This window comes from Cervus elaphus, chromosome 9 (assembly GCF_910594005.1).
Source record: "Cervus elaphus chromosome 9, mCerEla1.1, whole genome shotgun sequence".
NCBI classification, from domain to species: Eukaryota; Metazoa; Chordata; class Mammalia; order Artiodactyla; family Cervidae; genus Cervus; species Cervus elaphus.
Window position 1 is genome coordinate 53076270 of NC_057823.1, and position 21833 is coordinate 53098102.

At 46.9% G+C, this 21833-nt stretch overlaps 2 protein-coding genes across 2 annotated transcripts; both read right to left on the bottom strand.

Annotated features, from left to right (window-relative positions):
• Positions 1-585: 585 nt before the first annotated feature.
• On the bottom strand, positions 586-10604 carry LOC122700796. Its single transcript, XM_043913843.1, has 17 exons — positions 10479-10604; positions 10216-10301; positions 10098-10145; positions 9833-9952; positions 9170-9247; positions 8823-8905; positions 8227-8313; positions 8035-8151; positions 5335-5468; positions 3866-4074; positions 3710-3793; positions 2691-2744; positions 2545-2596; positions 2403-2473; positions 1845-2009; positions 914-1072; positions 586-831 (listed from the first exon to the last, which is right to left on the bottom strand). Exons 1-17 carry the CDS (start codon positions 10585-10587, stop codon positions 586-588), a joined length of 1902 nt encoding a protein of 633 aa, XP_043769778.1. The 5' UTR covers positions 10588-10604.
• A 6003-nt stretch (positions 10605-16607) lies between these two features.
• Positions 16608-19949, bottom strand: CD14 (CD14 molecule). Its single transcript, XM_043913019.1, has 2 exons — positions 19395-19949; positions 16608-19304 (listed from the first exon to the last, which is right to left on the bottom strand). The coding sequence occupies exons 1-2, from the start codon at positions 19395-19397 to the stop codon at positions 18186-18188; spliced, it is 1122 nt and encodes a 373-aa protein (XP_043768954.1). The 5' UTR covers positions 19398-19949; the 3' UTR covers positions 16608-18185.
• Between the last annotated feature and the right edge of the window lie 1884 nt (positions 19950-21833).

The following is a 21833-nucleotide window of genomic DNA, read 5'->3' on the forward strand; positions in this document are numbered from 1 at the left end:
GGCGGGGGAACCAGTCCTGCTGAAGCAGAATCTCAGGGATTGGGGTTTGGGAATCTTTATTTCTTTTTTTTTTTTCTCTTCAGTAAGTTCCCTAGGTGATTCTGATACACACTATAACTTGTGAACCGCTACTGCCTGCAGTGTAGAACTATAGCCAACCAGGTGTGAGTGTTAATTCTGGCTCCAGCACTTACTAGCAGACTGTCCTTGAACAGTCACTTACCTCTCCTAGCCTTAGTAGGCTTATCTCTGAAATGGGGCTCAGATGATACCTACTACAATGTAGGGTAGTGTGTGTGTATGTGTGCATGCACTCAGTTGTGTCTGACTGTGACCCCATGGACTGTAACCCGCCTGGCTCTTCTGTGTCATTTCCTACTCCAGGGGATCTTCCTGACCCCCAGGGATGGAGCCCATATCTCCTACATCTCCATATAGGGTAGTGGAAATCTCTAAATCAAATAAGGGATATTAGGCATTTAACAGGGACTGGCACAATGCACGCTGGTTAGTGATGTGATTATTTATCTATAGTAGAGGTAAGCTTGGCTGTTGTGTCCCACCTTCCTCTCCCTTCTCGGACCTTTACAAATGAGGAGAGAAGAAAGTGCCCCTGTCAGATTCCTGATCACCAGATTTCTCCTCAGGGCAGGTATCCAGCACGACCGCTGCCAACCCAGTCTGCCGAAGTTGCTTATTCTGGGCTTGGAGCTCCTGGTTCTGTGTGGCCAAGCTGATGGAGTCTTGCAAGATGCCGGCCAGCAGGCTGCGGTAGTGATGCTCTGTAGTCATGACCTGCTCCTCGCACAGCCCCCGCCAGGCTCGAAATACCTGTGCCCAGATTCCAAGATTCCCATCAGTCAGGTAGCCTTGGGACCAGCTCAAGGCCTGCCCTCTGTCTCTCCCAACTGACCTGCAGCACATGGCATGTCTGAGCCCGGGCAGCCTGCACGTGTAGGTCATAGAGTGCTGTCAGGTCCTGCTCCGCGGCATCCCGTTCTGCCTGAAGGGCCTCCAGCTGACATCTCAGCACTGTCTGCTCCCGGTGCCATCTCTGCCTCTCCTTGGAGTCCTTCAGTGATAACACATGCTCTCTGTGGAGTGCAGTGTGTGTGCCAGGCTCGGCTCTACATTATATTATGATTTAGTTGAGCTAATGATAACCTTTGAGGTAGTTGCCATCTTATAGATTTGAAAACAGTGGATCAGAGAAGTGACCTAACTTGCTCAAATTCACGTGTCTAGTGAGGGACAGGACTGAGATGACATGGCTTTCTACAGTTCACCATCATCCTTGGTGTAAAGTCCAAATGCAGAGTGTTGACACCAGCTGGTCTCTAGCTTTGCCTCTGACCACACACCTGCCAGGCTCCAGCCAGATGGAAAATACGCAACACCCAGAACCTATTTTGCTTCCCTTTGGACTTTCGCTGGTAGGGAATTCTCTTCTCAAAACAGGTCTCCCACCTCCCCTGACCCCACCTCTGTGCACACATGTTTTGTTTCTTGTTTAAACAAGTTACATTTACGGGATGAGCACAAACTGCCCTGTGGATCTGAATCTAGTACATTTCTCTGGCTGATTTGTTTGTTGTTTAAGCCTCAGCTTAGATGCAATCTCTGCTCCATTCCAGCCTGGTCCAGGTACACCTCTTTGTTCCAGTGAGTCACTAGCTCCCTCTTTCACAGCACTTAGCACTGAGAATTGCCTCATGTGTCCCCCACAAAGCTGTGAGGGCCATGAGAGAGGGTGTCACCCAGTCTTTGATGCTGGATCCCAGCCCCCAGCCCCCTGCCTGGCCGGGTTAGAAGGAGCCTTAAGTCCCCTACTGGGCCCTCCTCACCTCCTCAGCCACCAGACCTTTGACCTGGTCACCCGCCACCACCTCGTTGTCCTGTTCGATGTGCTTCAGCGCCTCTTGGATCCACGCTTGGTGCTGCCCTCGCAGTCTGTGCCTCTGGGCCTGAGCCAGGAAGAAGTGCAGGGCCACATCCGGGGTCTGCTGGGCCTACGTGACATCGATCTAGGCTCAGCCAGAAGCCCATGTGTGCACACAGCCTTGGGACAAAGGGCCCAACCTGTCCAGCAGAGCCCCATTACCAGGGCAGCCCCTAGAGTGACATCAGGAGGCTGGCTGTCAACCTGTGCCCTGGACAGAGACTCAGGCTGTGAGGGAGGAGGAGAGATACTGATTTCTGCCAAGAGGTGCCATGGAAGCCCCAGTAGGGAAACAGCTGCTTCCCATGCCCATCCTTAGGAATCCAATAGCTCTACAGGCCCTTTATTTGCCAGAAACTCTGCATTTCTCCCTGATGTTAGGGCAAGGTAAGGAGGAGGCATATTATTGGCTCTCTGTGACTCTTTACTTCCAGTTGTTCTGGGGTACATAAGGTGTTACTACCTGTTCCTCAGAGTCCCTGAATGGGTGCATTTGGTGGAGATCAGGTCCTATAGATGCTGTTCTTCCTGCCACTGGAGGAGAATGCAGTTAAGTAACCAAAGATAGAGAAGACCTCCAGCTCCACCCCAAGCACCAGCTTCACCTTGAGGCTCCTTCTGGAGACCTGGGTTGGGGCTTGCTGTTGAATGTGTCACCTGCTGAGAATATATTATGAGTGAGAAGTCTGTACCTTTCCTCCCAGGATCAGGGTCCCAGCCCTACCCCACCCCCTTTTCTTAGCTATATGACCTCAGGCAGGTGGCTAGTCTTTTGAGCCTCCGTTTTCTTGTCCATGAAGTGGAGCTGATAAAAGTTGTAGAGAGCATTAAATGAGAAAAGGCACCCAAAGCACTAAGCAGTGGCCAGCTCTGTTCAATAACCTGGAGTTTATAGGCCCCAAGGCCCAGGGCTGTAAAAAAAATGAGTACTAAGTAATTATGAAAAGGGAAGGACCAGGAGAAGTTGGACAGAGGCTACTTTCTTGTCACCCTGTGACAAATCATGGAAGACAGTGCCACCTTCTGCCCAAGGGAGGCCATGCATCCTAAGAGAATGGAAGCACTATTCTGGATCTTAAGACTTGGATGTCTGCACCTCTGCTGCCTTTGATGACCCTAGAGACCCTGGATTACTCACATCACTTCTCTGAGTTTCCGTTTGCTGAAAAGTGGGAGCAGTATTGTCATCCCTGTTTAAAATAAATTGTGGCTTCCCCTTGACCTTAAAGGCAAAGTCCAAACATCTCAATATATTTACAAAGACCTGCATGACCAGGCCCCTGCTTCACTCACCAATCCTTCTCCCTGGACTTTCTTCCTCAAACTGTATCCTCCACCAGATTGAGCTGCTTGCTGTTCCCCAAAGAGACCAAGGACTTACCTCTGAGAATTTTCCTCTTATTTTCTCTGCCTGGAATGTCCTTCATTCATCTTTGCTAGTCACTTCCTTCAGGTTTCAAGTTTCCATGAGATCACTTCCCTCTCTTGCCAAGACTAACTCACATGCCTGCATAGGACCCTTCGGATCAGCCCTTCAGAGCACTGATCACGGAGTAATAGTTTCTCTCCAGAGGATTGTAAACTCCATGAGGACAGGGGTTTTCCAGGGCCTGCATGATGTTATGCCCAGTACATAGTGAGTGATCAGTGTAAATGTTTGAGAATGAGAACATTAATGAATGAAGGAAGGGCTGCCTCACAGTGCTCTATAGACAGAATAAGGCAGCAGACATCAATAGGGCTCCCAAGAGTTTGGATGAGAAGCTGTACCTGTGGTTCTGGGAGCCCCACAGCCTCAATTTTGACTGCTTTGAGCATCCAGCTTCCCCAACGCTGGCTCCAGGCTTTTACCACCTACAGAGAAAGGATTCTGGGCAGGCTCTGGCCATTGCTGGCTCAGGCACCCCCAGGCCTCACCTTGCTCACATGCAGCTCCCGCAGTGCCCTGCCCAGTTGGCTGAGCCCACTGTCTGTCAGGGCATCCCCAAGGAGGCCTGATCGCAGGCTCTTCAGACCAGCTCGGCGGGCCCGGGCCTCTTCTACTGCATCCCACAGGATGGGCCTCACGTGTTTCACCTTCCTCCTCCTTCCTGCGGCCCCCAACAAAGCAGACTGGAACAAGCTCAGGGGGCTGCCTAGTAAGGGGAGATACAGAATGAATCTCTCCTTCCTCTGAGATCCAAAGCACACTGCTTGTAATACTTTTAATTTTTATTGAGAGTATTGTTCATAAAAATAGCTAACACCTATCAGGCTTTTACATGTGTTTGATGGTACTGTGCTAAGGCTTTCTGTGGATTGTCTCCTTTTATCCACACAATGCTCCAATGAGACAGCAACTCTGATTTACTCTGCCTCCCTCCACATTTTCCAGATGAGGCAGCTGGAGCTCAGAAGTCAAACAACTTCCTGGTGAGTGGCAAAGCTGAAACTCAAGCCAGGTTCTGTCTGACACTAAAGCCTGTGCCCTTAACCATGATCCCAAACTGGTCTGTACATAAACACACTTCTTTTACTTCCTGATTTGTCCTTGAGAATGTGAACTACCCCAACTTATTTTCCTCATTCCACAGGGCCTGACATAGGGTGAGGTCTGGGAATATGTTGGCCAAATGAATGTATGTCTGTTGATTTTGGAGACAGAGCACCAGACTTTCTTGTTTGTTTTGTTTACTCTTATTAGTAGAAAATTTCAGACATATGCAGAGTCTGGGAGGTCCATTCTCTTATCATCCAGGTTCAACAATTATCAACTTAAGTTCTTGTTTGTTCTATACCCTCCACTTGACCTCTTCCATATCTCTGACATCATATTTCACAGAGTCCTGATCTTTTAAAGAGTGTGTGAGTTATTGTGATTGTATTTACCCTTCCTTAGTAAGCATCAAGGGATTGGGGTGGTGGGTTTGGACACGTACACACGGGGTATAAAAGATTTTCACAAATGCCCTTGGCTAAGAGGAGACTCTGCCTTGGGCCCGCTGGTGTAATAAACTGCACTCCACTAAAAAAAATAATAATAATAATAAAGAGTGTGTGAAAATAGGCAAGCACCTCCCCTTCTCTGATCCTCCCTTTCCTCATTTATTAATTAAACCTGTCTTCCTTTCCTCACCCATAGATTTTATCTGCCTCATGAAGTTGTGGTAATAATCAGAGGTTTTAGTCAGCATAAAAATGCTTGATACACCATTGAAGGCCACTGAAAGGGTGAGGCTTTTACTGTTGGCCCTGCCTTTCCAGACTTTGGCAGCTAAACCCTTCTGGAACTTTTCTGAATCCTAACCCTCCCATCCCTTTCTGGGCTTGCTAGGGTTGGGGCTGCAACTGGTTGGGTGACAGGTAATGCCAGATCTTAGAACTTCCCGAAGAAACAACACCCTACCCCAAGTCACCTTGAGGATCCAGGCGAAGAAGGAGGCTACTGTAGTTGTTTCCTTCCAGAAGCCATGAGACAATCCAGGTCAGAGAGCCCTCCACCTCCTCACCAGCCACATTGCCAGCCAGTACCTGCAGCAGGGGACAGTCTCTGCCAGAGGGAGGGAGGGAGGGAGGAAGAAAGGAGATGGCCCCTGGTAGATGGAGAGAGAACTGGCCCAGATCACACTCTGATGAAAGGTTGACTATTTCCAGTCACTTTTGTGTACCACCAGACAGATTTGTGACCTTGTATAGACCTTTATTTGATTATTTTTAAATTATGCAAATAATACATCCTCATAGTAAAAAAAGAATTTAATTGCATATTTGACAAGGGACTTGTATCCAGAATATATAAAGAACTCTTACACTTCAGTAAAAAAAGTACAACTTGGGGAATTCCCTGGTGGTTCAGTGGTTAGAACTGTGTGCTTCCATTGCAGGGGGGAAATACACACATACATAAAAATGCAACCCAATTTTAAAATGGCAAAGCAAGGTGACATTAACAAAAATGGCAGAATAGGGAATCTAGGGCTTTGTCCCTCCTCAGAAGCATCTGGCAAAAAAAATGGTCAGAATCAACCTTAGTGGAACTCTAGGAGTTAGTCAAAGGTTTACAGCAATCAAGTGAAGTTTAACCAGGAGAAAGGCAACTTAACTATGGTAAGAGATCTTTGTGGTGTTTTTAAGTTACTCTAGCCCCAACCTTCTCCCCAGTACAGCCCACATTTCTGATGGCGGTACCTGGTCCTGAAAGGAGCAGAGTAGATCTCGTTCCCAAGGAATTGTGTTTGTTTTGACTATCTGGGTTTCACACAAAGGACTGACAAAAGGAGTTTCCCTTTGTTTCACTTGTCTTAGAATTTTCTTGGGGCAGAGGAGCTATGCCAGAAGGTAGTCCCTCTAGACTTTGAGAGATGAAAGAACAAGAAAAAAAATAACAGGGCAAGTAGTAGACACATGAAAAGACTGGACAAAAAAGTTGGGTAGTGAAATTTGGGGGGAATAAGAGTTTTTGAAAAGTTTCCGTGTGTACTGGGGACCTAGAAAGTCACACACGTGTCCAAGGCAGTGTGCATGGTGAGAAAAGACCTGAGAAGACCATAGGCTTTCACCTCTGGCTGATTTAGGGCTGAGTGCAAGCAGGATGTGAAGCTAAGGCAGAGCTGTAAATGGCCTGGCTAAGCATTGAAGGAGTGACCCAACACAAAGTCAGTGTGTAGAAACCTAGAGATTTTTTTTCTTTGTCTTTCTTCCTTTTTTCTCCTATCCTCCTCCCCACCTCCTGCTTCCTTTCATTCCTCTCTCCTCATTCCCTTTCCCCTTCCTCTCCTCCTTCTCCTTTTTCCTCCCTTTCCTATCTTCTTTTTGAGGTCGGGGTGCATTCTTGGAGGCTAGGGAATTCTGTGTCATTGGCTAAGCACTGAGATAGCAGAATGAAGATTTCAGTGACTGCAAGGAATACAGTCTTTGCAAAAATTGTTTGGAAAAGTAACTAAATAAATGGATGGCTGATGGCCACAATAAGCAACAAGTCAAACCCTGGAAAGGAGGGAGAATCCGACGTTCACAGTTACCAGGTTATCATATATAAAATGCCAGAGCACTGAGGAAAAAGAATGGAGACTTAAGGGACCAGCACAGTAAATAATATAGTCTTCACAAAAATACTCAAATTGGCCAGTTTCCAGAAAAAAATTATTAGGAATGTAAATAAGAAAATATGGCTCACTCAAAAGAAAAAAAGAAAGAAACAAATAAAAACTGCTCCTGAGGAAGCAGACACTGGATTCAGTAGACAAAGAATTTAAATCAACTGTCTTAGATATTTTCAGAAAACTAAATCAAGAAAATGATGTCTCAGTGATTATCAATAGGATAGAAATTATAAAAAGGAACCAAGTAGAAATTCTGGAGCTGAAAAGTACAATAACTGAAATTTAAAATTCACTAGAGGGCAGATTTGAGCAAGTAAATCTGGGTGTGGTTGTGGTGGTTTAGTTGTTAAGTCATATCTGACTCTTTGTGACCCCATGGACTGTAGCCTGCCAAACATTTCTGTCCATGGGATTTCCCAGGCACAAATACTGGAGTGGGTTGCCATTTCCTTCTCCAAGATAGGTCAAATAAAATTATCCAGTCTGAGGAGCAGAAAGAAAAAAAAAAAAGGAAAATGAGTCTGAGAGACCTGTTGGCTGCCATCAAGTGTAGACACATATACATAATGGGAGTCCCAGAGGGAGAAGAAAAAGAGGAAAGGGTAGAAAGAATATTTGAAGAAATAATGCTCCAAAATTACCCCAAACTTATGAAAGACTTACTATGCACAAAGGATCTTCAATAAGATTTAAAACCAATTTCTCATTAGAAACCATGGATCCCAGAAGGCAGTGGGATAACATAGTTAAAATGTTGAAAGGAAAAAAAACCTGTCAGCTAAATTTTCTACATCTGGCAAGAAATAAGATATGCCCAGATAAACAAAAAATTTGAGGAAGTTCATTGCTAGTAGACCTGCTTTACAAGAAATACTAAAGGGAGCAAATCCTTGAGCATGTCAGAGGTGAGGGAAAGAGGAGACTCTGATGCTGCCCTGGGCCTCTACATCCATATTTCAGCCACCCCCTCCCCAACCCTTCCCTAAAGCTATTAAAAACCTCCATGAGACTTACACTTCTCCTGGAAGCTGCAGGATCCGCAAGGCTCCTTGCCACATGCCCTGGGTCCCAGGCCCCTCAGGAGGGTCAGGCCCCAGGCAGGACATGGTGACAGTGAGCAGAGAGCAGCTCCTGTGATGGAGATCATAGGATCAGGCCAAATGACCAGGGGGTGAGGGTGGGTGACAGGTGTCCTCCTGTCCTCACCTGCCTTCTCCACATGCAGCCCGCAAGTACAGCTCTGAAGCAGCTCTTGAGTCAGATACCTCCACTTCACTGGCATTTTCCACCACCCTGGAGGAAGGGAAGGCTCCTAAGCACAAGGGTTCTGTCCAGCCCCCAGAATCTCTGGATGGGGAGCCCATGGGCATCCCTAAAGCCTGTAAGAATCATCCCCAAGGCTCCAAGCTCAGTATTTCCCCTAGAAGCCTCTCATCCTTATGATCTTTTTTTTTTCTCCTATTATCTGCCCAGTGTGGGAAACAAGGTAGTTGGGACTGCTCTCGTTTTATAGATGGATAAACTGGAGTTCTGCTCAGTGAGATACTCAGATCACCTAGAATGGAGATGACAGAGTTGAGGAGGTGTAAATGGATGGGGTGGAGAGAAGAGTGAGAGGGATGAAGGGAGGACTGTGAGAGGGAGTCCTGGGGGCAAACCCAGGCCCTGTAAGCATGACCCCTAGTTCAGAGCCTCTCTTCCTTGGAGTGGTAGTAGGGAGAAGCCTCCAACAACTTGGTTTGGGGTGTCAGCCCTGCCTTAAGATAAGTGCTCTCAGACCTCACTGGGCCCTGGACACTCACAAGCCCAGAGGAGCCACCTCCAGCACGGATAGGTTCCCTGCCCCTGGAGTCAGCAGGTCCCGGCTCCTCCCACTGGCGCTGAGCTGAGATCACAAGCACGACAGCTGTTACAAACCAAATGTTTGCTCACACTTTGGCTCACATGACTGTCCCACTGGGGCCCCATGAGCCAAGCAGGACACCAGAATTCAGCCATTTCAGGCAGAAAAAAGGAGCGCCCAGCAAGGCAAGCCAACACTGGTGAGCAGCAGAGACTCAAGCACTTCAGGTTGCCCTCGAGTCTCAGGCTCTATGGCAGCATCACCATGGCCTTGGCTCCCCAGGTTTCCCCTTCCCCAGGGCCTCACCTGTACCAGGCTAAGAGTGCTAAGCATAGCGTCAGAGCCCTTGAGGGGCCGAGCTTCTTCAAACAGCATCTGTAGCAGCTGAAGTGGAGAAAGGGGTCCAGTGCAGATTGAGAAAGAATTAATTTCTTTTTCAACATTTCCTGAGGGCGAAGTCTATGCCTGACCCTGTGCTAGGTGCTGTGGACAGGGTGGCCAAGACAAAAATAGCCCCAGGGCTCATGGTTCACAGGAAGCCAGACAAGTGAACAGATATTTTCAGTGGGACCTGATGTTTGCAAGGGCAGGGGCTCATGACAAGGTTTTGAGGCAATTATTTTAGTTTGGGGGCATTCTGATGAAGCCTAAAAACAAAACTTTCAACTTTATTATCAGTATTACTAAGAACAGTGAAAAGTAGATTTGCCTGAGTATTTGATGTTTGCACATCACCCCTCCCTGACCCTCACCCTATGTACGCCAGCCACCCACCTTCCCTGACCTCTCAACAGCTTCATGACTGATGCAGGCAAAACAACCTGTATGGACTCTGGGGCGCTATAGGAGCCCTGAGGAGGGACATCTAGTCCAGCTAGGGTGGGGAGGGGAAAGTTCTTGGAGGTCTCCTGGAGGAGGCAACATGTGAGTCTCGAAACAGCTATGCCTGATGCCTTCTCTGGGACTCACCTGAGGCACGAGCCGGGGCGCCTCTGTTTCCCGACCCCGAAGCAGCAGGGCCACACTGTACCCTCGGCCCACGGAGCCCAGTGTGGGCCGGACTCGTGCTAGCAGCTCCTGCTCTGCCTCCTGCCGGAGACACAGGCGCACCCCCAACTCAGGCACCCTGACCCAGCCCGCCCTGAGCAAAGAGCTTCGGAAGCACTCAGCACCCCAGGGTCAAGGGTTCTGAGTGCTCCCAACCACCTCCCATCACCCTATCAGAACCCCGTACCTGAGCCGCATCAGAACCCAGGACTCTATCAAAGGTGATGCATTGTTCCTGTGAGCAGGACAGGAGTCAACAGTGTCACTCCCATCTTCACACACACCCCAGCACAGCCCATATCTACCTGACTGTCCAGAGGCCCAGGCCGAAGTAGGCAGATGCTCTTGGCCCCCTCCAGAAGGAGCGTAGGGCAGCAGGTCTCCTTGGGGCCTGAGACAGGTAGACTTCATGTCAACACTCCTGGGGGAAACTGAGCTCCCAGGACCCCCGAGTCCTGCCCTCAACCTTTGCCTCAGTTTCCTAGTGAGATGGCCTTGCCCTCCCCCTCTCCCAGGAGGCTCTCCCAGGCTGTGTTACTTCTGAGATGAATGTGTGGGGGCTTCTTACCAGATCTTGTCCGCTCTACTTCCACCACCACGGTCAACCGGGCCTGTGGGTTGTCAGTGAGGGCTGCGGAGGCTGAGGGGCCCTGGCCCAAAGCAGCCCCTGTGCCCATCGCCTCTCCACACTCCATGGCTTCTGTGCCTCTCAGATTCCCCTCAATAATTCATCTCCCCGACCTGAGGGCTCTGGGCGGGGCCTCTAAACAATAACTAAGGAGAGACGGTCCTCTATTTTCTGAGTGAGTCAGACTGTTGCATGGAATTTTTCTTTTTTTCCTCTTATGAAATTTTCAGACATTAACTGTGAAGAGAATAGTTTAATGAAACTCCAAGTACTCAGCTTCAGCCATTATCAACTTAATGGCCAGTCTTATTTCTTCTGTTCCCCTTTCCACCCCTAGTGGATTCTTCTGAAGCATATCCCAGACACTTTATATTTCACACATAGCTATTTCAGTATGTATTTATAAAAGATAACTGCTCTTTTTAAAAAAAAAGATAGCTTTATTGAGAGATAATTCATATAGCATATAATTCACCCATTTAAAGTGTGTGTTTCAATGGTTTTTGGTAAGTTTGCAGACATGTATAACTATCACCACAGTTAATTTTAAAACATTTCCATCCCTTTATAAAGAAAGTCGATTTCCTTTACTGTAACCTCATTACCCCCCACCCTATGCTGACCCTTAAACAATCACTCATCTACTTTCTGTCTCTCTAGGTTTGCCTATTTTGGACATTTCACATAAGTGGACTCACATGTGTTCTTTTTGTGACTGGCTTGTAGCATCTGTCAGGCGAGTGTTTGCTCCTCAGTTCTTCTGTCTCCTGTCAGCAAAAATTTGCAGTGATGGATGTTAGAGACCTCGGTGTGTCATAGCTCTCGGACGGACCGTGTTATAGCTCTCAGGTCTCGAACAGACCGTGTTATAGCTCTTAGACAGATCAGTGTTACAGCTCTGTGTTACAGCTCTATTTTATTTAGAAAATAGCAGGAAAATACATCCTCAAGGCATCAGGGAATGCCAATCCAAAGACTCAAAGAGAAGAGAGTGGGGGAGCGCGCCAGTGCGCAGGAGACAGAGACCCCCGGCCCTTTGGCACCTCTTTTTACAAGTTTTTTCCTCCCCCCTGGGCCTGCCCTATGTAAATTGGGCTAGCCAGGAGTGCTGTTTGTTCTACCTGAGGTCCTCACTCCGGTCCTCGGACCTTCCTTTGTTCCATTTTCGCGGGTTTTCCCTTCCTTGTCTTTTAGCCACCGCCATTCTGGACTCCCGTTTCCTATTCTAACTACCTAACACTTCTATCAGTGCTTCTTTCCTTTCTGTGATTGAATCATGTTCCATGTAGGATTACATTGCTTCTGTTACAAGATCCCCAGAGTCTGGCCAAACTTCACAGGTGAGGACACAGTTGCAGTAAGACTGCCCTAACTTCAGACGCTTCTGCAGCTTCCATACTTTGATAGAATGACTTACAGAACTCAGCTCTGCTGTGCTCAGTCACTTTTTAAGTCAACATCAGACAAGGCCTGGAAGGGTTCTGAGTGAAGGATCTCCTGTTTCTATGGCGTGAGGGTGTGCCTTCCCAGTACATCAGTATGTTCACCAACCAGGAAGCTCCCTGAGCCTCATTGTCCAGCATTTTTCAATGAGTCATGATTAATTAAATCATAAATTATATGACTGAATCCAACTCCAGCCCTTTCATCTGCAATTTTTTTTTGGTTGCACTTGTGGCCTGCGAGATCTTAATTCCTTTACTAGGGATCTAACCTGTGCACCCTGCAGTGGAAGCTCAGAGTTTTAATCACTGAAATGCCAGGGAAAGTCCCTGAATAGTCTGTTTTTTCTTTTTTCTGGTGAGCAACCTCCTCCATCCTGAAGCTATCTAGGGACCCTGCCAGAAGTTATCTCATTAGTATAACAGAGAGATTCCTATTGCTTAGGAATTACAAAGGTTTTTGAAGCTTTGTGCTAGTAACTGGAGACGAAGACCAGATATATTCTTCATTATATCACAAATCACCCTGGTTTTTCACCAAGGATCTCTTACAGCCAAAAGAATCATACCTGTCTGACCATCTATATTCCGTGTTCAGTTTGTTCAGTTCAGTTCAGTTGCTCAGTTGTGTCCAACTCTTTGTGACCCCATGGACTGCAGCATGCCAGGCCTCCCTGTCCATCACCAACTCCCAGAGTTTACTCAAACTCATGTCCATTGAGTCGGTGATGCCATCCAACCATCTCATCCTCTGTCTTCCCCTTCTTCTCCCGCCTTCAATCTTTCCCAGCATCAGAGTCTTTTGCAGTGAGCCAGTTCTTCACATCAGGTGGCCAAAATATTGGAGTATTCGGTGTACATCTGTGTAACAGGTGGAGCAATAGTATCAAGATGAATATGCCTAACCTTTGGAGGAATCATTTTGGGGTAGGCATAGAAGGCTTGTATTTTCCCATACATTTGCCTATCATCATTGATACTGTATGCTTACCAAAATGCCTGTTATTATATCTCATTGTGTAGCTGTTATGTGGGCTTCCCTGGTAGCTCAGTCAGTGAAGAATCCGCCTGCAATGCAGGAGACCGTGTGCAGCACTGGAGACCCAGATTCAATCCCTGTGTCTGGAAGGTCCCGTTGAGAAGAAAATGGCAACCCACTCCAGTATGCTTGGCTGGGAAATCCCATGGACAGAGGAGTCTTGTGGGCTACAGTCTATGGGGTCGCAAAAGTCGGACACGACTTAGAGACTAAACCACCACCAGCTGTTATGTGAAAATAAGGAGTAGTTAGTTCAGCCTGTCATTATATTTTACTACCAAAATATCACCCACAGCAGGGCCAACCAGATTTACTGTCTTCTCCTCAATCTTGGCAGGTTCCAAAAGCAGAAGTGGTCTCAGGATTAGATGGCTTCACCCTCTGACATCTGGTATAACTGAACTAAAGGACAGGTCATCGTTTTCTCTGTGTTAGTGTAATATTGGAGTGTTAGTGTTAGTGTAATATTGGAGTTAGTGTTAGTGTAATATTGGAGTTCCTTCACTCCTTCACTCTCAGCCACTGTTCCTCCTTCTAAAGTCGTACGGATGTCAACAGATGCTGAATAGTCAGAACAATCTTATAAAACAAGAACAAAGTTGGAGGACTCATACTTCCTGATTTCAAAACTTATTGTGAAGCAAGAGTAGTGGAACAGTACGCTGTGGTGCTGGCGTAAAAGCAGAGATTAGTCAAAGAGCAGTAAGGGTCCAGAAATAAACCCATGTTTCTACGAACAACTGATTTGACAAAGACGTCAAGAACATTCAGTGAGGAAATGATCTTGGCTGACCTCTGCTTGCAGCGGCCTGAGATGGGGCTTCCGCTCTCTGACCAGAGATCGAGGTCAGGTCTAGGCAGTCAGGGTACTAGATCCTAGCCACTAGACTGGTGATCAGTGACAAAGCCCTGACTTTTTGACTTTGCAGAAAAGAATTCCCACAAAAATGGAAAGTAGTGAAACAAGAGTTTATTAGGACAAAAAAGAGTATAACACATGTGGATAGACCCATGGGTAGGCTCAGAGAGAGTCGCACCCTCATCGTAGTTTGAATCACTTTTATGGGGCATTTCTTCCAAGTTTTCTTTGGCCAATCACTTTGATGTGCCTGGTTCTGAGCCCATATTTGGTATATGTCAGGGTCCTCCTCTGTGTGCATGTGCATCTCTTAGCCAAGTTGGATTCTAGTGAAGAGGCCTGTGGCTGATTGCCTCACTTACTATGAAGTGACACCCCATCTTTTTTGACCTCCAAGGAGCCTTTCTGCACATGTGTAGGCAGGGAGTTTCCTTAACTTCAAGAATATGTGGTCTTTTATCACTTATCTGGGCAGAGCCCAGCCTCTTCCATCATCCTGCTTTATGGAGTTTCTGTCCACAGGAGAGAAACTGTTCAGCCTGGGGTCATCTATCTCCTACTTTAGAAGGATTAATCTTTTTAATAAATGACACTGGTACACCTGGATATCCAGATACAGATGAATGAAACGGGACCCTTACTTCAGACCATACACAAAAATTAACTCAAATTGATCAATTTCCTAAGTTTAAGAGTTAAAACTATAAAACTCATAGAAGAAAATAGAGAAATTAATCCTCATGACATAATCTGGCAGTGAATTCTCAAATATGGTACCAAAAGCAAGCACAACAAAAGAAAACATGATAAACTGAACTTCATCAAAGTTAAAAATGTTTGTGCATCAAAATATGAAAAACAACCAACAAAATGGGAGAAAATATTTGTAAATTATATGTCTGACAGTGATCTAGTATCCAAGATATATAGAGAGTTCCTACAACTCAGCAACAAAAAGACAAACCACTCAAGAAAAAAATGAGGAAGAGATTTGGATAGCTATCTCTCCAAAGAAGATAAATGCAGTAAAAGATGCTCAACATCATTATACATCAGTGAAATGCAAAAAGATAAACAAAATTAAAACTAGGCAAAGAATTTGAATAGATATTTACTCAAAGAAGCTCAACAAGCATGTGAAAGGATGCTCAAAATCCTTGGTCATTAAAATGCAAATCAATCAAAAACATAATGAGGTACTACTTCATACTCACTGCTGCTGCTGCTAAGTCACTTCAGTCATGTCCGACTTTGTGCGACCCCATAGACGTCAGCCCACCAGGCTCCCCCGTCCCTGGGATTCTCCAGGCAAGAACACTGGAGTGGGTTGCCATTTCCTTTGCATGACTCTAGTAAAAAGAAAAAAAAAAGATGGTCTCTGATTTTAGTACACAACTGAAAATATAATCTTTCAGGGCATGTATTGCTTAAAATGTATAATACAACTTGCTGCCAGACCAGATGCGTAGAAAAACAAAATCACCTCCTTTCTATAGCCATTGAAACAAAGTCTACTGTTCTGTTTTAACAAATCTTTATTGTATTTTGCACTGATTGACACACATCTGCTTATTTAATAGTTAAGAGTACCTGGGGCATCCTTGGTGGTTCAGTGGTTAGGAATCTGCCTTGCAATGCAGGGAACACACATTTGATCTCTGGTTTGGGAAGATCGCACATGTTGCAAAGCAAGTCTGTCTACCACAACTACTGAGTCCATGTGCTGCAACTACTGAACCCGTGCCCTGTAACTGGAGAGTAGACATGGCTCACTACAGCTAGAGAAAACCTGCATGCAGTAATGATGACCCAGCACAGCCAAAATAAGTACAAGAGTACCTGACAAAAGTCCCGGCAGTCTGTTTCAATTCAGCAGTTTCTACACACTAACAATGAACAGTCTGAAAAGGAAATTAAGAAAAACAACTCCATTTAAAATAGCATCAAAAAAAAGAAAAAAAATACAAAAAAGAATGAAAAAAATAAAATAGCATCAAAAAATAAAATACTTGGAAATTAAAGAAAGACATGTACAGTGAAAACTACAAAAATTGCTGAAAGAATGAAAAAAGATAGAAATGAATGGAAAATCATCCCATGTTCATGGATTGGAAGACAATATTATTAGGATATCAACACTCTCCAAAGCAATCTATAGATTTAATTAAATTCTTATCAAAATCTAATGGCTTTTTTTTTTTTTGCAGAAATAGAAAAATCCATCCTAAGATTCATATGGGCTCCCAAGGAACCCCAAGAAGTCAAAGAAATCTTGAAAAGAAGAATATAATTAGAGACCTCACACGTCCTGATTTCATACCTTATTACAGAGGTAACCAAACAGCATGGTACTGGCATGAAGACAGATATATTGACCAGTAGCATTGAAAAGAGCCCTGGAGAAGGGAATGGCAACCCACTCCAATATTCTTGCCTGAGAAATCCCATGGACAGAGGAGCCTGGCAGGTTACAGTCCATGGAGTTGCAAAAGACACAAGTTAATGACTAAACCACTACCACCACCATTGAATAGAGAGCCCAGATATAAAACCTGAACTACATGGTCAAATGATTTTCAACAAGGGTGCCAAGACCATTCAATATCTTTTCAAACAATGGTATTGGGAAAACTATTGACATGCAAAAGTGTTGGGAGGCAGATATATTGAATAATATCCATCGAGCTGAGGAAGAACTTTGAGATGAAAAAACGAAGCAGGCAACTCCATAAAGTACAGTTTGAAGTTTATTGTGGGTACTGACATACAGCCATGTTACTTACATAATGCAGGTGTTGTGAATTTACATACAGCCAAGATCCAGAGGCACTCAGAGCTGCACTCTGCGAAGGGGATACCTGAGATTTAAAGGGGCCAAGGCTAAAAACAGAATTTGACTACCAAGTAAGCTGCATATCTGCATCCAAGGGAACCTGGGCTTTTTCCTCCCTGAGGGTCTCATGACCGTTAACCACCTGTGTCAGCAAAAGGCATCCTTCCAGTTTTCTTTTTTTTTTTTCCTTCTAGTTTTCATATCAGACGAAGGTAAGAGTAAAAGCTGTTAGGTAAGTTATCTGGCTTGGGTACACTTCTTGTGAGTAGAGTAAAGCTCAGTTATGCAGAGCGAGGAGGGGGCAGGACTGTGGGCCTAAGATGAAACTGAAAAAATGGAGCCAGCGAGGTCTGGCCACACAGATTGGCAGTTTATTTAGCTGTCCCTGTGATTCTTTGAGTCTGTAGTCTGATGACCTGTGTAACTCTCCCATCAATGTAATAATGTGCATTCTCTGTTCCTATCTGTGTGGTTCTGGACACTGGAGGGACGCAGGCAGGAGAAGGGCTCTGTTTACACGCCTCTCCCCACTCCTCTTTAGGTCCCCGTTGAGACATATCTAGATCCCTTATGGATGTGACTGCCTCCTTGATGTGATGAAGAAGGAACCCTTAGAAGGAACAGTCCCTCTTGGTTGATGTCCTAGGTCACTGAGATAATGTGGTTCAGGGGACATACACTGGTAATTGCTGTGTGAAGGGGTCCAAAGAAGCTGTGAAGGGTCTAAGATGTTATCCTGTTTGCAAATCAAAGAAAAATCATACATTTGTATATTAGCATAATTGCAAAATCTCTGGTTCAGAGAAGGTTAAATTACAGCATCTTGCATCAGTTCCCCATTCTCAAGCTCCCCCATTATTACCTGATAGTGAAAATCAGTGTACCTCTGTAGGCAGAGAGGCCATACACTACAGGAGAGCAACCCTGAAATTATCAACCTCAGAGCTTAGGTAGAATGAGTGGCATAGCTGTCTTTCCTCACTGGGGGTTGGAGGAAAAAGAAGAGTAAGAATAAGCAAATGGCTCTGGGTTTTATAACCTTGGAAGGGAGCAGCTGCGTCTTGGAAAATGCACCAGAGAGGATCCTTCCAGGCATGTTTACCATTCAAACATCTTTTAACACAGGTTCTAGTAATCTGTTCAGAAAACCCCCAATCGCAGGGAAACCCTTGGTTCTCCCACGCAGCCCTAGACACGGAACTTTTCCCTGCCCCTTCTGCCCCCGTAGTTCTTTTCTATGGTGGGGCGGGTATGGTTTCTAGCAAGTTAGGAAGAAGAATGTTTAAGTATAATGGATTCCCTGCTCAGCAGTGTGCCCAGTAAACATCTGCTGAGTGAATGACACGGATCTGCTGTTTAAGATTTTAATAAGGATGGGGCGGAAGGCTGGTTGGTTGAGATGTCCTGACGAGGGTCTCCCGGAGCCAGGGCAATCTGAGCCAATTCATTCCTCTCCCCTCTCTTCCCCACGGCCTTACGCGAAGCCTCGGGCTCCTTGAAGCAGCGCCAGGGTTCCTGACACCCCCATGGTCAAGGCCGAACGCGCACAGGCTGGGACCACGCCGGAGATCATCGGGGCGTCTTGGTGCTGGAGGGCTCCAGGGTCCAGAAAGGGATTTCCGTCCAGAGTCAGGTCATTTACCTCGGGCAGCTCGTCTCGCCGCGGTTTCCTGCTTAGCTTGTTGCAGCTGAGATCAAGCGCGCTGAGCTTGGGCGGCAGTCCTTTAGGCACTTGCTCCAGCCCAGCGAACGACAAATTGAGAGAGCTTAGCGCCCTGGGCCAGACACACCGGGTAGCGCCCGGGGCGGTGGCGCGCAGCGAGTTGTGGCTGAGGTCCAGGCTTCGGGGCTGCACCCTCGCTGCCTCCAGCGCCGCGCACACGCCGCTCAGCGTCTCCATCCCGGCGTTGCGTAGCGCTAGATATTGGAGGGCCGGGAACTTGTGCGGACAGAGAGCCGCCATCAGCCCGCTGTCGCCGAGACCGGGATTGTTAGACAGGTCTAGGGTGGTGAGAGCCTCGAAGGCGGAGAGCCCCGCGCAGGGAAAGGCAAGCGAGTGTGCTCGGGCAACGTTCAGCTCCTTGAGCCCGGGCTTGAACCACTGCTGCAGTTCGCCGAGCCAGGCGCCTCCTGTTGCCCACGATACGTTACGGAGACTGAGGCTGGTGAGCGCAGGCCCAGCGGCTTCCAGAGGCGTCGGGGGCGTCGGGCCGGTTACCTCCAGGTCCTCAAGCGTCAGTTCCTTGAGACGAGAGTACCCGAGCGCGCGCAGAACGGCGACCAGAAGCTGAGCGGGAACCTGTGCAGCGCCCAGCTTGAGTCGCCGAACGCGCAGAGCCTTGATTGTGTCAGCATACTGCTTCGGATCGGTGTCAGTTCCCTTGAGAAATTGTTCCAGGCTGCGGCCGCCGCCACGGATCTCCACCTCGACAGCAACCATACACTGAATAGCGCTAGACCAGTCAGGCTTGGGATCCGTGAAGTTGCAGACACAGCGGAAATCGTCGTCGTCCAGCTCGCAGGGCTCTGTGGTGTCCGCAGACACACGCAGCAGCGGCGGCAGCAGCAGCAGCAGCAGGCAGGGCACGCACACCTGGAAAGACAGCGGAGGTCAGGGCGGCCCAAGCCGGTTCCTAAGGTTCCCCGAATAGCCCCCGCTTCGGCCCCAAGAGCATACTCTCACCATAGTCGGTAGATCCTCAGAGCCTCTGCCTCTCTCTCTGGTTATCGGCTGGACTGTGGCTTCTTTCCTTTTCAGTGGCTCACGCCGGCTTCCAGGCTCCACAAACCGATCTGTCCTTACTCTTTGGCAGCCTCTGAGAGTTTATGTAACCCTGTGATGTCGCTCTGCTCCCCCTTCTTTGAACCCTGTCACTTTCCACCTTTCTTCCTCCCAGCCACCCCATTCGCTACTCTTCCTGGAAATTTCGCAATGAAGGATGTTGCCAGGAGAGGGGCTATAACAGGAAGGATCTTGCAAGGCATCTATTCCTCTGACCCAGGCAGTGCCCAGATGACTCAGATGCCTCCAGGCTTGTCTGGGTTGGAGACAGAGAGATCCCCAGTTCCTCAGGACAGGATTCTCAATGTCCCCTGCCCCTATCCCAGTGATTCAGGCTGGGTACTTTCCATAACTTTTCCCTAGTCTTGGTGGTTGTGATTAACTTCGTGTCAACCAAGTTCAACTCCCTGAATATCCTCAGATATCTAACTGGATATATTGTGGAAGAGACTGCAAACTTCATTTATTGACTCCAAGGGCTAGTTCGAGAGAGGGAAGTTGGTCTAAAGAACAGCTTCCCCCCAATGTTCTTTTTTTGTTTTTTGCTGACTTGTTCTTTAAATGTGTTTATTAAGAAAGTAACAGGTTTTTAATTTTTTTTTGAGGGGGGGCAGGCCTGCTGCTTGTGTGATCTTAGTTCCCTGACCAGGAATTGAAAGTCCACACCCCTGCATTGGGAATGGCAGTCTTAACCACTGGACCACCAGGGAAGTTGCAGACACAGCAGAAATCTTCATCGACCAGCTCTGGTGTGTCTTGCTGCTGCTGCTGCTAAGTCGCTTCAGTCGTGTCCGACTCTGTGCGACCCCATAGAAGGCAGCCCACTGGGCTCGCCTGTCCCTGGGATTCTCCAGGCAAGAACACTGGAGTGGGTTGCCATTTCCTTCTCCAGTGCATGAAAGTGAGAAGTGAAAGTGACGTCGCTGAGTCTTGTCCGACTCTCAACGACCCCATGGACTGCAGCCTACCAGGCTCCTCAGTCCTTGGGATTTTCCAGGCGAGAGTACTGGAATGGGTTGCCATTGCCTTCTCCAGGTGTGTCTTAGGAGAAGGTAATCCTGATAGATTCTTTTTTTTAATCGAAGTATAATTGATGTACAATGTTACGTGTAACAGGTGTGCCATGTGGTGATTCATGAGTTTTAAAGTAACAGCTTTCTTAAAAGTAGAGAAGTCTATGTGTTGAACAGAGACACATCGGCCAAGTGCCTCACTCTCTTAGTTTCCACTTCTCTATCCTGAAATTTGAGAAACAAGATATTCCTAATATAATTTTCTCACTTGCACCTAGCTCTCTCCTGCCCTCTCCCCAGCACAATTCCTATGTCCTAGGAAGGAAAAGCTGGACCTGTGTTGAATGAGGATTAATTAGTAACTCACCTACTCTTTCAAGAAAAGAAAAGCAAGTGTCCCAGAGGGTGTGGAAGTGTTACCAAACCAGGTTCGTTTGGCCAACAGGCATTAAGCCAAACTCTGAAACCCTGAAGTTTGTAGAAAGGATTTATTCATGAGGAATCTGAGAAGCAGGAAGAACAAATCTCACATTTACCTCCTCAACAGAAAGGGGCTTAGGATACTTATGGGTGAAGGGTATAGATTGGTTGGAGGTGCAGAAGAAGGTGATTGGGGATAGGAAAAAAGGTGAGGTAATCGGTACTCTGCTGGTGTGTCTGAGTTACATGCTTCTTCATGGGAGGGACATTCATAAAATGGTAGTATTAGCATGGTCTGAGGGTGAAGTTTTAGCCCTCTGACATCAAAAGGCCATCCATCCAGCACTCACACAGACCTGGTTGGAGGGTTGTGGTTTCAAGCAGTCTTAATAAGCTGGAATGTGAACTGGACAAGAGCTGACTCTAAGTTCCTGAAAAATCGGCTTAAGGAACCATTACTATAGCAATCCGTACATCAGAGGTATTGCCCACGAAGAGGTATTAATGGAGTCTTGTGACATACTGTGTAAGCTACATGAAGGTATGTAATTTGCAGCAACGATTAAGGCTAAGGCGAGCTTGATTGATGAAGGCAATTTACATGATATTATTTATAAGTTATAGTTCCCGAGATCTAGTTGATGACAGCCCTCAGTTTCAGAAGGGCTGTACTTTTAAAAGAGCCCTTGTAAGTCTGAACTTCTAGATTTCTGGGCAAAGAGCTACATAAAAACATTTGAATTCTCACTTCCCTTTTCCCCAGAAGTAACTACATATCTGTCCCCAGTGCAAACAAGGAGCCCACACTGGACCACACTGCCTCCTGTATGTCCTGTTGGGCATGTCCTAATAATACCCAAAGTCATGCCTAAAGTCCAGACCGTGTCACTGGGACATCCCTGAGGAC

Coding starts and splice junctions, on each gene's coding strand:
- LOC122700796 (XM_043913843.1), bottom strand. CDS start 10,587: ATGGGCACAGGGGCTGCTTTGGGCCAGGGCCCCTCAGCCTCCGCAGCC. Junction 5,469..8,034: donor CTGCAGCTTCCAGGAGAAGT/GTAAGTCTCATG, acceptor TCCCTCTGGCAG/AGACTGTCCCCTGCTGCAGG. Junction 2,597..2,690: donor AGACTAGCCACCTGCCTGAG/GTCATATAGCTA, acceptor TATTCTCAGCAG/GTGACACATTCAACAGCAAG.